This window comes from Haliaeetus leucocephalus, unplaced genomic scaffold, assembly GCF_000737465.1.
Source record: "Haliaeetus leucocephalus isolate CR32 unplaced genomic scaffold, Haliaeetus_leucocephalus-4.0 Scaffold605, whole genome shotgun sequence".
Taxonomy (NCBI): Eukaryota; Metazoa; Chordata; class Aves; order Accipitriformes; family Accipitridae; genus Haliaeetus; species Haliaeetus leucocephalus.
The window spans coordinates 5,542,699-5,555,560 of record NW_010973041.1 but is presented as its reverse complement, the minus strand read 5'-3'; the positions used below and the strand labels follow the sequence as shown (position 1 = coordinate 5,555,560).

The window sequence follows — 12,862 nt, the reverse complement described above, 5'->3', positions numbered from 1 at the left end:
CATGCCTTTTAGTGCAAAGCTCACATCTGCTCTGCTGATAACATGATGAAAAGTATCTGATGTCATGTTCCCAGGGCATCATCATCAATTAGATTCTCCCCAGCCTGATTACTCATCTTTTTCTCTTCTGCGCATGCAGATGTTGCCCCCACATCAGCCTTTCCACAGAGGCAAGACTGATTGCAAACACTCTTCATACAAATATTTATGCTGGAAAAATAGGGAGTGCAAATGACTTGACATTTTTTAAAAGGATGATGTCATGTAGACCGCTGTGCTAGGATGGGGCAAGACAGAGTTAGTCAGGAGATTGCCGCAAGTCTGATGCTCCTCTAAAGCTTCCTAGAAAATAAGCTCTCATTTTCAGTCTTTCTCTTTAGGCAGAAACCTGGTGGATAATAAGATATTTCTGAGGGATTAATAATGTCAGTACCCAATAGTTATATTTCCCTATGGCAATGCCTCTACCCATGCCCAAATCCCCTGGGCTGCTGCTGATGTTGAAATGAAATGCTCCTTTTCTCCCAGGGTATAAGGGTCGCTCCCACTGTGGTTATTCACTCGTTTCGGGGTCTGTTTCCAGGACAAGGCTCTGCTTTTTCAGTGTGCTGCAGCAGTTCTCAAAAACCGACAGTCTCCTTGGCAAAGAAGGGCACTTTCATCCCCCAATGCCAACCTCTCCTGCTCCAGCAAATGCATCTGTTAAGAAAAGAAATGCTATCAGCAGGGCAACAGGTGGCATATTGCAGCCAATCATCAAAGTTTATAATAAGACAGAGGGAGTGCATGTGAGAGAGAGAGGAGAAAAAACAAAAAAGAGGGGGACTAGGCTGAATGAAAATCCAGTGGCAAGCATTTTTTCCACTACTGCACTTACAGAGTGCTGAAATAAATGCCTGGTGACTTTGCAGCGCTGGGGTAGGGTACTGCCCTGGAAATGCATTTGCCCATTGTACTCCTCTCTGTTTGCTTAGAAGGAATTCAGAAGGGATTTGCTTTCTCTTGTTTCACGAGCCCCACGCTTTCACACTGACCGAAGTGGATACTCACCAGCTGGCCACGTCCATCACCCCTGCCGGGTGGGAGAATTCCTGATTATACTTAGATCCCACAGACCCTGCTCCGTCATTAGCGGACAAGCTCTGCTTGCGCACTGCCATCCGAAATGCAGCCGGCCAGGAGCTCTGCACGCCTCGCCTGAAGAAGCCAGATGCCTTCTGTATCAAATATGAATGACCTGCTGAAGGTGCCCCTGGTGCACGTCCTCACCCTGGCAGCCCTCAGCTTGGCCGACACGCTCCCAAAAGGTTTGCTTGGAGGGGCTTTTGCCCTGTTCTGCTTCTGCCACTTGCTGAAGGAGGTTTTGCAAAGGGGAAGGCGTCTCTGGTAATGGTGGGTTGGGTGGTGTGGTAGCGTTCCCAGAAGGGACAAAAATGTGCTGCTTTTGGTGGTCACTTCACTGCTTTTAGAAGGATAGCAGTGAAAATAATCTCATAATTGTGTCTGGGATTGAAGGTTCTTTGTCTAGGAAGGACACATAGTCCCGTTGCAATGGGCAGGGGAGACTTTGGGGTTCAGCCTGGGTGGGATGGACATTTCTCATGTCAAAGGAAACTTACAGGTTTTAACGGCTAGTAGCCCAAGACTAGTGGTGTTCTGCTTGCCTATGTATGCTTATAAATATATAAAGCTCAAAGAAGTGAATAGCTATAATGTCTTTACAGAGCATTATGTATAGAAATACAAATATGCATGGTTTGTATTGCATACAACATAAAAGTTATTATACCTTCTTCCTCTCTTGTGTGCACACACACATGGACACAAGCACTCATACTTTTAGCCAACACAAGAACAGAATAAAACCTGCTTAGAAAAGTCTTTGAGGGACAAAGGGCAAAAGTAGTCTTCTGGACATACAGTCTGGTAACCCTGTGGACAAAAGGTTTTGCTGCATGGTGGTTGTCAGGAGCCATTCAAAGTATACCAGAAACTCTGCAGCTTCAGGAAAACAAAAAAAACCTCAAGCAGGATGCCAATATTCACCTGTTAGGCCAGAACCACTGCTCTTGCGGGGCTGTGCTCTTACAATTGTTAGTCTGGTTGACCTCAAAATGGAAAAAAAAGAAGGTCACTTCTTTATAAAAAAGTTTTGAAATAAGAATGTTAATTTTTTCCTAAGACACTAAAGTAAGTTGCTGAACCCAGGTCTTTTTGAAAGCTGTGGTAAGACAGGATTGGAGAGACAAGAAAAAGAATGAGGAAGCGGATTGATTTTTGTTGGTGGCGCAGTGCAATGAAGAGATACACATCCTTTCTTAAAATGTCACAGGTGGCTGAATTGCCTTGTTCCCTGAGAGAGGTTGAAATGCGACTACAGCCCAGCGGTGTCCTTTAGAGGTTTTGCAGCGTTAGCTGGAAACATGAATGAGCGGCTTTTGACCAAAGGAACTGCAGTATCTCCATGTGTCTGCAATGCTGCAGGGGAGACTGGTTCTGTTTTCTGCTTTGTTTTGTTTGCCTTGCTCGTCTTGTTTTGAAAGTGAGAATCCAAAACCGAAGCTGAGCAATTTGGGAGCTTCTGGTGGGCTGGGGATAGAAGAGGGTTTGGCTTTCTCATGGGCCCTGTGACTGGCCTTGGGTCATTTTGATATCTCCAGAAACTACAGCTGACATCCAGAAAAATGGCACCAGTGTGGCTTTACAGATATATAAATTAATTGATTTTCAATGTTATTTAAAGCCACAGGCTACCTAAAAAGTGTCAGAGAGCCCCAACGGATGCACACGGAAAGGTCTGGCGCCATTTCTATATGCTGATACATATGTTTGTATACATTGTTTAGATTTTATTTTCCCACGTTAAAATCTGGTAATGAAGGCATCATAAGTTCTGATTGCTTTCCTGAGAAAACACGGACTGACACTAACACCTGACCTTTTTGGACGACTTTTAGAAGCAGACACCATCTCAGCCATTTTGGGGCTCTCTCGCCACCTCACGACAAAATGGCGGCGTGCTCCACCGCTTGCTGTCCCCTGCAGACGCACCACGCGTCCTTCAGCCTCGTGCCCTCTGCCCCCTCAGCCTGGCTACAGGAGCATTGCCTTCACCTCCCTGCTGGCCCAGCACTCGGTTTTAATATCGGAAAGGTAAAAAAGAGCATAGGAGAAAATGACACATCGCTGTGGCTGTCACGGTTGCTCTTCGAGGATGTAGAATTTGGGGAGGCAGCTGTAAAAAAAAAGTTCCCTTTCTGCTTTTACCACAGTTAAAGTGCTGTCAGTTTGGACAGTATTTTCTATGAGTATGGGCTTGATTCTGCCCCAAGGGCTGCGCACTGGCTTTAAGGAGATGCCAGATCAGACCGGTGTAAGCAATAGTGCTAAGGATAATTCTGTCATCTGTTGAATAAAAGAGATACCATAAAAGTACTTAACTGTTGCTAGAGAATTTATTTAATGAATAAAACTGACAGCCCTTGATTGCCCAAAGAATAAAATACTGTCGTGATGCACACTGGCTCTTGGTACAAATCTAACTTTATTAGTTGTGAGAATGGCCACGCTTATCATGATAACACAGTTATAAAACTGGTTGCTTTGAATTTTGGTTACTGTAAAAATTTACATTTCTCAGGGTTAAAAAAGCATCCTTCCAGAGATCAAGGCATGCGGACAACAGCAGTAAAAACATACTATATAAAATTAGATTGTAAAACCCCATTTCAGCCAGGCTTAATGCCATCAAAACCTGATAAACTCTGTCATAAAATAACAACGTCCCCTTTGAAGTAGACAAGATAGCCATCGGTGGAGGTTACTCTCCTAAGACAACCTTCAGTAGCAGGGAAATTTAGGTGTTATGAAAATCTTCCATTTGGTTTCACTGGTGTGGGATTCATCTGGGGTGCAGTATGGATGATTACTTCTACCTAGTGTGACCCAAAAAGGCTCAGTAAGTTGAAGCCTGATAGAATTTGAAGCAGTGATCTTAAACGATGAATCTGACACAAGTGTGTTTTAACTAACGTTTAGTTAATATAATCTTTAGTGCTACCTTAGCTGTAGTTTTAAGATCTTTTTATAGACGTAAAGTCATTACCAATTATGCAATCTGAAGTCATATAATCTAGAAATATTATTGAGGCAGATTCATTCTAATGACATTTCAAAAGTGTTAGGACTTTTACATAAACCTGATAGTGGAAGTCGATCCTTTCTTCCTCTAGCTTCGTTCCAGTTGAACTCCAATGACAATCTAGTTTTTACTCCCATGTAAACTGAAAAAGCATTGAGGTAAAGCCTTTCTATTATTCTCGGTCACTTAAATTGAAGTGTCTTGTATTTTGCCTTTTTTTTTTTTAGGAGGGAGGGGTAAAATGGATGTAGTTTATTTTATTAAATCTTACTGTATTGAGGAGGGCCAGCAGATACAGTGCAGGCAGGATTTTCCGGTGAAAAGACACACAGTGTGCCACATACTGCTACAGTCAGCGAGGAACAGGAAGATTCCTGCATCAGCTGTACATTTTCAAGGTGGTGTTTCAGGAATATGGTATGAAACCAGGTCATTTCAGCACAGCTGTCAATGAAATCCAGTCCAACAAATATTGGATGTGTGTCCCTTGCAGCCATAGATTAAAAGTCATTCAAGCGTCTTCGGAGGCAATGGCTGCAATGCATACCATGCTCAGGGAAAACAATTCACTAGGGGTACCCTTTGATCCCTTCCAGCTGTGCTTCAAGTCTTTTGCTAGGGCGATGGAAAATGTTTCTAAAGATACATTCAAATAATATATGATGACAGGTCTGTGATAATAAGCATCAGACACAGCTATTAGACTTCTAACCCTGGTGCTACTTAGTTAGAAAAGGTGAGAAAAAGAGATTGTGTGCTAGTCATGCCACAAATCTGGAAGACCTCAAGGGCCTTTACGAGCCTGCCTTTGAAAAATATAGTGCTGTATAACAGGTTTTTTTTAAAAAAGAGAAATAGTTGAGTGGAACAAACCCTGTATTAATGATGAAGAAGCCCAAATCTCATGCATTATGCTTTAGTAAGGAGGCTCTGTGCCCACTCCAGGGGCGGGTCATCTTAGCTTCAACTTGCATGCTGTTCATTGCACTTCCAGCCCATGCAATGTTACCCCCATAGCAGGGGGACAGCCTCACCTGTGTCCTCACAGTATGACACCTGGAGCTGTGCACCTTGGGGGAGGGAAGCGTTAGAAACACAGGATGCACTGGGCTTGCTGCAGCTGCCCCACGCTTGGGTCTTTCTGTTTTGCACCCTATAGAGAGAGCACGAGGGAAAATGCAAACAACAGAAGGCTGCAGCTGCAAATGTGGAGGGACCTGTGTTACAGCAAATGCTTGGAGGCTGTGCAAAGAACCTCTGCACTGGGGAAAAAGCCATGGATGACCCTGCAGGGACACTGTTGCCTCCACCAAAGGGGTCTGGCAGGATGCATGCCTGGGTGTGGGAGGCACCAGGAGGTTTTAACATTTTTTAACATTTTCACTTCCTTCACACAGCTCCCTTGATCAGCACTCCTCTGGAAACTGTGGATGCGCTGGTAGAGGACGTCGCCAAGTTTGTCTGTGTAGTGGAGTCGTACCCTGAGCCAGAGATTACGTGGACGCGCAACAGCATTCCCATCAGGTAGGGAGCAGAGCCAGCCCTCTCCAGTGTCTCCTGTCAAAATCATCAGGGCTTTCCTTCATGATAAAGGAGATATCTGGAAATATTAATGGGTCTGTGCCAGGGAAAAGGGTGAGTGGCTGTAATTAAATAGGCATCTGTTTTCCTTAGGGAGTGGTAGGAGCACCTAGGGGTTGCTCTTGCAGCTTTACACATTTGAGCTTGGAGACAGTTGCAAGCAATGCAAGGAGTTTGCTCTCCAGCTTCAGACAATGCAATCTGCTCTGTTCCTTAGTTCATGCATTTACGAAGGAGGACAATGTTGTGTAATATTTAAAAGAAGCATTGCCAGACTTGTTGCCTGATTGTCTGCAATGTGCTTGGAAACTTTGCGTGGAAGGGGTCATATCATCCTATTCTTGTTTGCTTCTAGTTCTGGATCTGACAGTAGAAAACTGGCTTCTTGTTGTTATGCACAGTCAGACATTAACCACCAGGCATCAAGGTGCTGCCGAAGAAGGCAGCCTTGGAAACATGTTATGGAAGTTGCTACCATTGCTTTAGCTCTGCTGCTGCAGACAAGCTCTTGCAAATTAAACTGTACCTGATCTTCCAACTCTGAAATCACATTACGTCTGCCATATGGCTTCACATCAGTTTCTTGTTCTAGATCACTGTTAGTGACTCCCTCTGTAAGGGAAAATTACAGAACAATCTCTGTGTAACACAGTTAAGGCCTGGTCTCCACAAGAGATGTCCATCTTAGGCAGATGGTCACCTGAAGCACAGTTCCTGCTATCGGGGGTCAAACATCCAAAGAGCCCTTGAACCATTGGCTCGGGAAACTCCAACTAAGTCAGCAGCAGAAGGAGGTCTTACTGCTAGGAAGACCATTTTAGAATAGGAGAAAAGCAGAACACTACCCATATGCACACTGGCTTTCAGAAATCTTTTCTTCACTGCCTGCAACAGAATCTCAGCAAAACCCCAGTCCCAACCCTGTGACCCCGGCCTTGTTGCAGTATAGAGGTCTGAATTTCCACAGATATTATTTCCAAATCAGGTCACCTTTGTCCTAATTCCTTCCCCATCAGTGACACCATGCCTGAAAATCAAAGCTGGAAGAGGAAGCCATCCATGCAGGACCATGGAGATTACATGCCAAGGTCTTTAAAACTTCACTCTCTCTATGTTCTAAGATCATATGAAAACCAGATCATTTCTCACCCCAGTCCCCACTTCCAGAAGCCCAACACACCTTTCTAAAAGCCATCCGTCTCTCTCTGAGGCACAGTGCCTTTTTCACGACCTTGGCCGAAACGGAAAATACTGATCAAAAAGCTCTGCTGGTGAGACCAGAGAGCTCGGGTGCTTCGTTCCTTTACTGGGTCTTCTGGAGCAACATTAATAGCAGCAACTATTTCACTTTCCCAAAGCTGTGTTGGCATTAATAGTCAGTGCTGCTGGATACAAAAACTCAGACCAAAGACAGGGAAATAAATAAGCTGAAAATATTTCTATTGCTTTCCAAGAACATGGATGAAAGTATTTGGCAATGGAAAAGGATCAGATCAGTGCGCTTTTTTTTCTGAAAAAAACATATAAACACATTTATGTGCTTGTGTGTGTCTATGTATCAAACTTCAAAGGGGCTGGTTATTGCAAGCAATAAATATCTGTTATTTTATTTACAAAATTTTCTTCTCTTGCCAAGGTCCCAGCACCCTGAACAGAAGGCTAAGCTAACCTTCAAAACAAAAGAGTATGTAAACATTCAGCTTCAATGGGAATAGTGCCAGGACAGAGGCTCTTGTCAGCACTAGTCTTCTGGAAGCACCTTTCCTTTTGGCGTCCCGACCTGTACATGTAGACTGACAGGTGCCCTGTGCTGAGTGAAACGGTTACCTGCCCCATCTCCCAGGGCAGGACTGCCTGGGTTGAGCCTTCCTCAGGGAAAGAAGGGAATGGAGCATGCACATCTTTTACGATGGATGAGTTCATTGTACTCTTTCTTCTCAGGGTGAAAAAGAGGATGGAGATACCAGGCTGAAAGGCAAAAAGCTGTTGAAAGGAAATATGTGCCTGTAACATCATAAATGGCACATTCAGACTACTCTGTGACTGCTGTACAGTTTTTAACAGTAATAGGCAAAACAGGACATACTTAGACATCAGGTATTTGTGATAGTTTGGGAGACAATCCTCAGGTCAGATCCCTTTTGCTACCGTTCTTCAGGATCAAAGGCCAATTGCATGAAAGTGCTTCCAAAAAGCATCAACAAAGGTGTGAAAATCAAACATGGAGGAATTTATGAAATGTTATGCAAATCTTGTTCCACTGAAACTTTTCCAGTTTTTCAGTGAAAATCAGAGATCAGCCCTCTGCTTTCTTACCACCTCTCTTTCTGTCTCTCCCTTGCTCTTGCACACATACACACACACAAGCGTGCAGACTCCATGCTTACAAACAGAATTGGTCTTTGCTCTGCAGACTTTGTTACAATATCTCGTACCTTTGTTGCTCCACCTTCTGGGCTTTTCTTTACTTCTCTGAAGTCTCCAGGTTAAAGCCTGCTGTCATTAAACTGTAACTATCCTTGCATCCTCTAATCTTTAGATGGCTTCTTTTCTTCAGTGCATTTCTTTGCTTGTTTGTTGGTTTGGTTTTTTTTTTTTCCAAAAAATAGACAAAACCACTCCTGGATGCAGACACAAAAATACTTGTTTTTTGGTTTGCATCTTTTTTCTGCAACACTAAATATCTTTCCATAACATTATCTGTTTAGTGAAAAAAAGAGTTTTGTTTTTTTTTTTAATCTGAAGAAGGTTTCTTTAAAAAACTTCAGCCAGTTCCAGTTCCTATATAGGCAGTCCTTCCCTTGCACTAAGTGATTATATCTAAAACAGGACCCAGCTGGATAAGATTACTTTTGCTTATGCCTGTCCTTGGCCAGACAGAAACCCAACTGTGGTATGTACTTGCTTTACCAATACCTGACTGGAGGAAGAATTGCCACCACGCTGGTGGCAGTCAAGAACCACATGTTCTAATTAGGACCAAACCAAATCTTAAGGCTCAACTCAACAATTTCAGTGCCTTCCCTTCTCTTTGCAGGTTGAAAATAAAAAGTAAAACTTATTGCCATTTGTAGTGTCGTCAGCGGTCTGCAGATACAAATGCAATTCCCCCTGTCTGTCCCCAGCTGTCCCCCCGCCCCTGACAATCTGTGCTGTGCCCCGCAGGCTGTTCGACACCAGGTACAGCATACAGAGAAATGGGCAGCTCCTGACCATTTTGAGTGTGGAGGACAGTGATGATGGGGTGTACTGCTGCACGGCGGATAATGGGGTTGGAGCAGCCGCGCAGAGCTGTGGGGCTCTCCAAGTGAAAATGCGTAAGTAAGAATGTAATTTCTTCCTGACACCATGTGAGCGTGTAATTGAGAGCCTGAGCAGACCCCCAGGTATGGCCCCCGGCGGTCAGTATTCAGGGCAGACCTATGTTCCTGTGGGGCTGGGTGCAGTTCTTTGAGGCAGAAACATAGCATATTGGATCATATCTTAACTAAAAGCAGTTGTGATTATTCACTTTGAATAACGCACACTTGTGCTAGGATCAGAGGAAATGTTTGCATAGCAGGGGATAAAATACAATGCTTTGAAGAACGCCCTTTGTACAAAACTTCGTAAAAGCAGCACAATTTGATAGATTAGACCTCCATAGCAATACTGCATAAATCCCTTGTGAATTTTAAACATAAGATTTCACTAATCAGATTTATGCCTGAGGATGGCAAAAGCAAGTAAATGCTGTTCAGATGTTCTTAATAGCAGTCTTGAAAGGTCTGGAGCACAGTGGTGTAAATCTCATCATCCCACGTGGAAGGCTGAGGACTGGTTCTTGCAAGGGGCTATATACGTGCTGAACTCAGTCAAGCTGGACTCACATGGCTGCAGTTATTTACACAAACACTTAAAAGGGCAGCTGAGATATATCCTGGCTAAAGCATCTGTGTGTAGTAAAGGATTTGTTTGCACTAATGAGCATGACCCTCCAAGTCTCGTAATTCTGGGGCTCTCCAGCACCCCAGTCGCCTGCACATGGGGGCCAGGAGTTGATGCTCTCTGAAGATCATTTTTCTGCTGGTTCAGTATCATGCAAGGGAGGCAAAACTTCAGATGTCCCAAAACACTGAGATTAAGATGTTTTTTACTCCCAGTTCAGAGTAAGCTAAGCCATGTATTTCTTTGGGTAAAATGGATTTAAATTAGTCCCATATTAACTTTAAGGGAGCTTGATTGTTTTTTTGTTTTCTTTAAGGATTCTTTCTCCTTTTTACTAGCATAGTTATAAATCCTTCAATTAGGGACATTAATTGAGTTTACATGCCCTTCTTGCTGAGCTAAAGACAAGTCTGGGTTAAAACTATTTCAAAACCGATTCACTCCAGATCTGAGTTTTCACGCAAGACATTGTTTATGCAGTGAAGAATGTCAAATCCTGGAATGCAAACATTCTTCAATATTGGAAATACTCTTATCTGGATTTGGATTTTAGCCCAGGCCCTAATTCAAATGACTGTCAAACTCCACTGCTGAAAACAAATAACCTATGCAAGTTAGCTGCTTTTGTGTCCGTAAACTGAAACTCTGAATGCTGTGCTTAAGAAAGTTTTTTCTTTCCAAGGCAGCTCATGACCTACTAAGACCACTCTATCTTTCAGCAATGTACAGAAAAAGCAGGAGAGATTTTGTTGTAATTTCTGAACTTGTCCTATTCTAGTATATATTAGCTTCAGTTCAACTTTAATTTTAGACTTTTCAAATTTTAGGACCCAAAATAACCCGACCACCGATAAATGTGGAAATAATAGAAGGGTTAAAGGCTGTTCTTCCATGCACCACAATGGGGAATCCAAAACCTTCTGTTTCATGGATCAAAGGAGAAACAGTTGTAAAGGTGAGTAGAAGTGAAATTTAAGTAATGCTAACTATTTGTTAAAGGTACTGTGTTAGAATATTAGCATCACCTACAGCATTTGTAAATTCTAGTTGCTAGGAAGCAAGCATTTGGAAAATCCAGGGCTCATCTCAAAGGTCTGCATCTCCAATAATTCTGCCTATAAATCAAATATTCTCTGTGTATCTAGATTTTATATTATACATATTTATTACTAGTAAGTGTTGCCAAATGCTGCTGAATGCACTTGTTAGTGTTCTCATAACTAAGAGCTACTGAGCAGCCTAGCTAAAATTCAGGGCTCTTTTGAAGCTTTAATTCACTGATCTGCAAAACCAGGGATGGGTGAGTGTGTCATGACAACGCTGAGCAGGAAGAGCTGGCCCTAAATCCTTCAGTTGTAGGACAAGATAAATAATTTTCATGCGTGTAAGCCCAATCTTTGCAAGCGGATATTTGGTGCTGCTTGTGTGCAGCCTGCATGTAGATCCCTCACATCAATCACTTCTTCCTCTGCCAGGAGAATGCTCGCATTGCTATCCTTGATTCAGGGAATTTAAGGATCCACAACGTTCAGAGAGAAGATGCAGGACAATATCGATGTGTTGCCAAGAACAGCCTGGGCACAGCCTATTCGAAACCTGCAACTGTGGTAGTGGAAGGTGAGTAACCCTTGCACTGAGCTCCAGCTCCGCTTGCCAGCTCCTCATGCATACTTGGTTAGCCTGTATTAACCCGAAGTATCACATTGATGTTGACAAAAACATCCTAGGGTGTGACCCAAAAGGCAGAAGAAGGGAAAGGAAGGGAAAGCAGAGAGAGAAACAGAAAAAGTTTGTCCACACCTGCTCCCATTGCTGGCTGATGGTGAAAGGGACTATCTGTGGAGGTCCTTGTCCACGTCTGCTCTGGTGGGATATTTGTCTGAGTAAGGACTCCCAAATATGTTTTTCCTTCTGACTGATGGTTTCCAAGATGCTACCTTGTTTCTTGTTTGCAAAGTCCCACCAGACCCATGGGTTATACGTTATGGCTTGTGAAAATGGACAAGTAGAAAGCTGATGGCCCTGGAAACTCACTGCAAAGAGCCTGATCAGAGAGAACTGCAGCTCTCTCACAGCAAACAGTGAAGCATTTTGCAGCATTGTGTATGTCCCCCTTCCTTTCCTCTTATTTTCCATCTGTATTGCTTGATTCTTCAGGTAAACAGAGCTTTTGTCTTTGAGGACTTGAACACTTTCTGCCTGCTAAACTGAACACCAGATTGATTTTTCAGTTTCTGTTCTTTATGTGCTCAGTGTCTGTCTCTTATTTACAGAAGATGTTTGCTTTGTGGTATAAATCATCACCAGTTTCAGAGTGCTGAGACCAGTGGACTGCAGGGGAACCCAAATGTAGGCAGTGAGGCATTCAATGTTCCCGAATCCTGTGAGAAAAGTTGGGTTACGCAAAGTTTTGTGGAGTGGGAGAAGGGATGACTGACTCAGTAGATGAACTAGTTTTTATTTCTTTTTCAGAAGGACTGCACTGTAGAAAGTGGAGAAGGGTCCCCATTTGCCTAGTAAGCTTCAAAAGATTTTTGTAGGTTACATTTGGCTTGGGACTATCAGAGGTTACTCAGGGTGCAATCCCATTTCTAAGAGGACCATTGACTATCTTCTGGGAGCGGGATCAGGTATATTAGCTCCAACTACAAATTACTGTAGGTCTGCTGTCTCCCTAAAAAATGCATTCATTTTTCAGTTTTTTTTTTTTTAAATATTTACATGTACAGACTTCAAGTATGTTAGAAATTCCTTAAATGCTTTAAAACAGGAAGGCAGCTATTTCTAATCTAGATTCAGAGCTGTACTCCTCCTGAGCTACAAACGATGGGGCACACTAAAGACACTGGGATCTGGCTGTGAACCGCTTGCATCCTGGGTTTTGGTTTGGCCCCATCACTGAGGCAGTGGCCAAAGGCTTGTTAAGAATTAACTGTGAATGGCAAATCCTCAGTGCCATGCATACAATGCCCCCCCAGCCCCCATGCTGAAAGACCTCAGGCACTGGGATTTTATTGCTTGGGATCTACCAGAGTCAGTTAGGAAATCCAAAAGCGGCCTGGAACTACACAAAAATCCAGGCTGCTAAGATTGATATCTTGTTTTGTCACTGTCTCCAGAATTATGCAGCCGCCTGTTAATTCAAGGAATGGCAAAATAATCCACAAATATCCTACTTGCAAAAGAGAGCCTGTGTGTTGCTCTTTTTAAAAT

The 12,862-nt window shown here is 43.2% G+C and overlaps 1 protein-coding gene across 1 annotated transcript in view; it reads left to right on the top strand.

The window, feature by feature from the left end:
• The first annotated feature begins 1,228 nt into the window (after nt 1-1,228).
• Nucleotides 1,229-12,862, top strand: part of MUSK (muscle, skeletal, receptor tyrosine kinase) — a 54,446-nt gene continuing 42,812 nt past the window's right edge. Inside the window, exons 1-5 of the mRNA XM_010578138.1 lie at nt 1,229-1,307; nt 5,539-5,665; nt 8,888-9,039; nt 10,477-10,604; nt 11,125-11,266. Coding sequence (XP_010576440.1) covers nt 1,229-1,307; nt 5,539-5,665; nt 8,888-9,039; nt 10,477-10,604; nt 11,125-11,266 — 628 coding nt within the window. The remainder of the gene's footprint in view (nt 1,308-5,538; nt 5,666-8,887; nt 9,040-10,476; nt 10,605-11,124; nt 11,267-12,862) is intronic.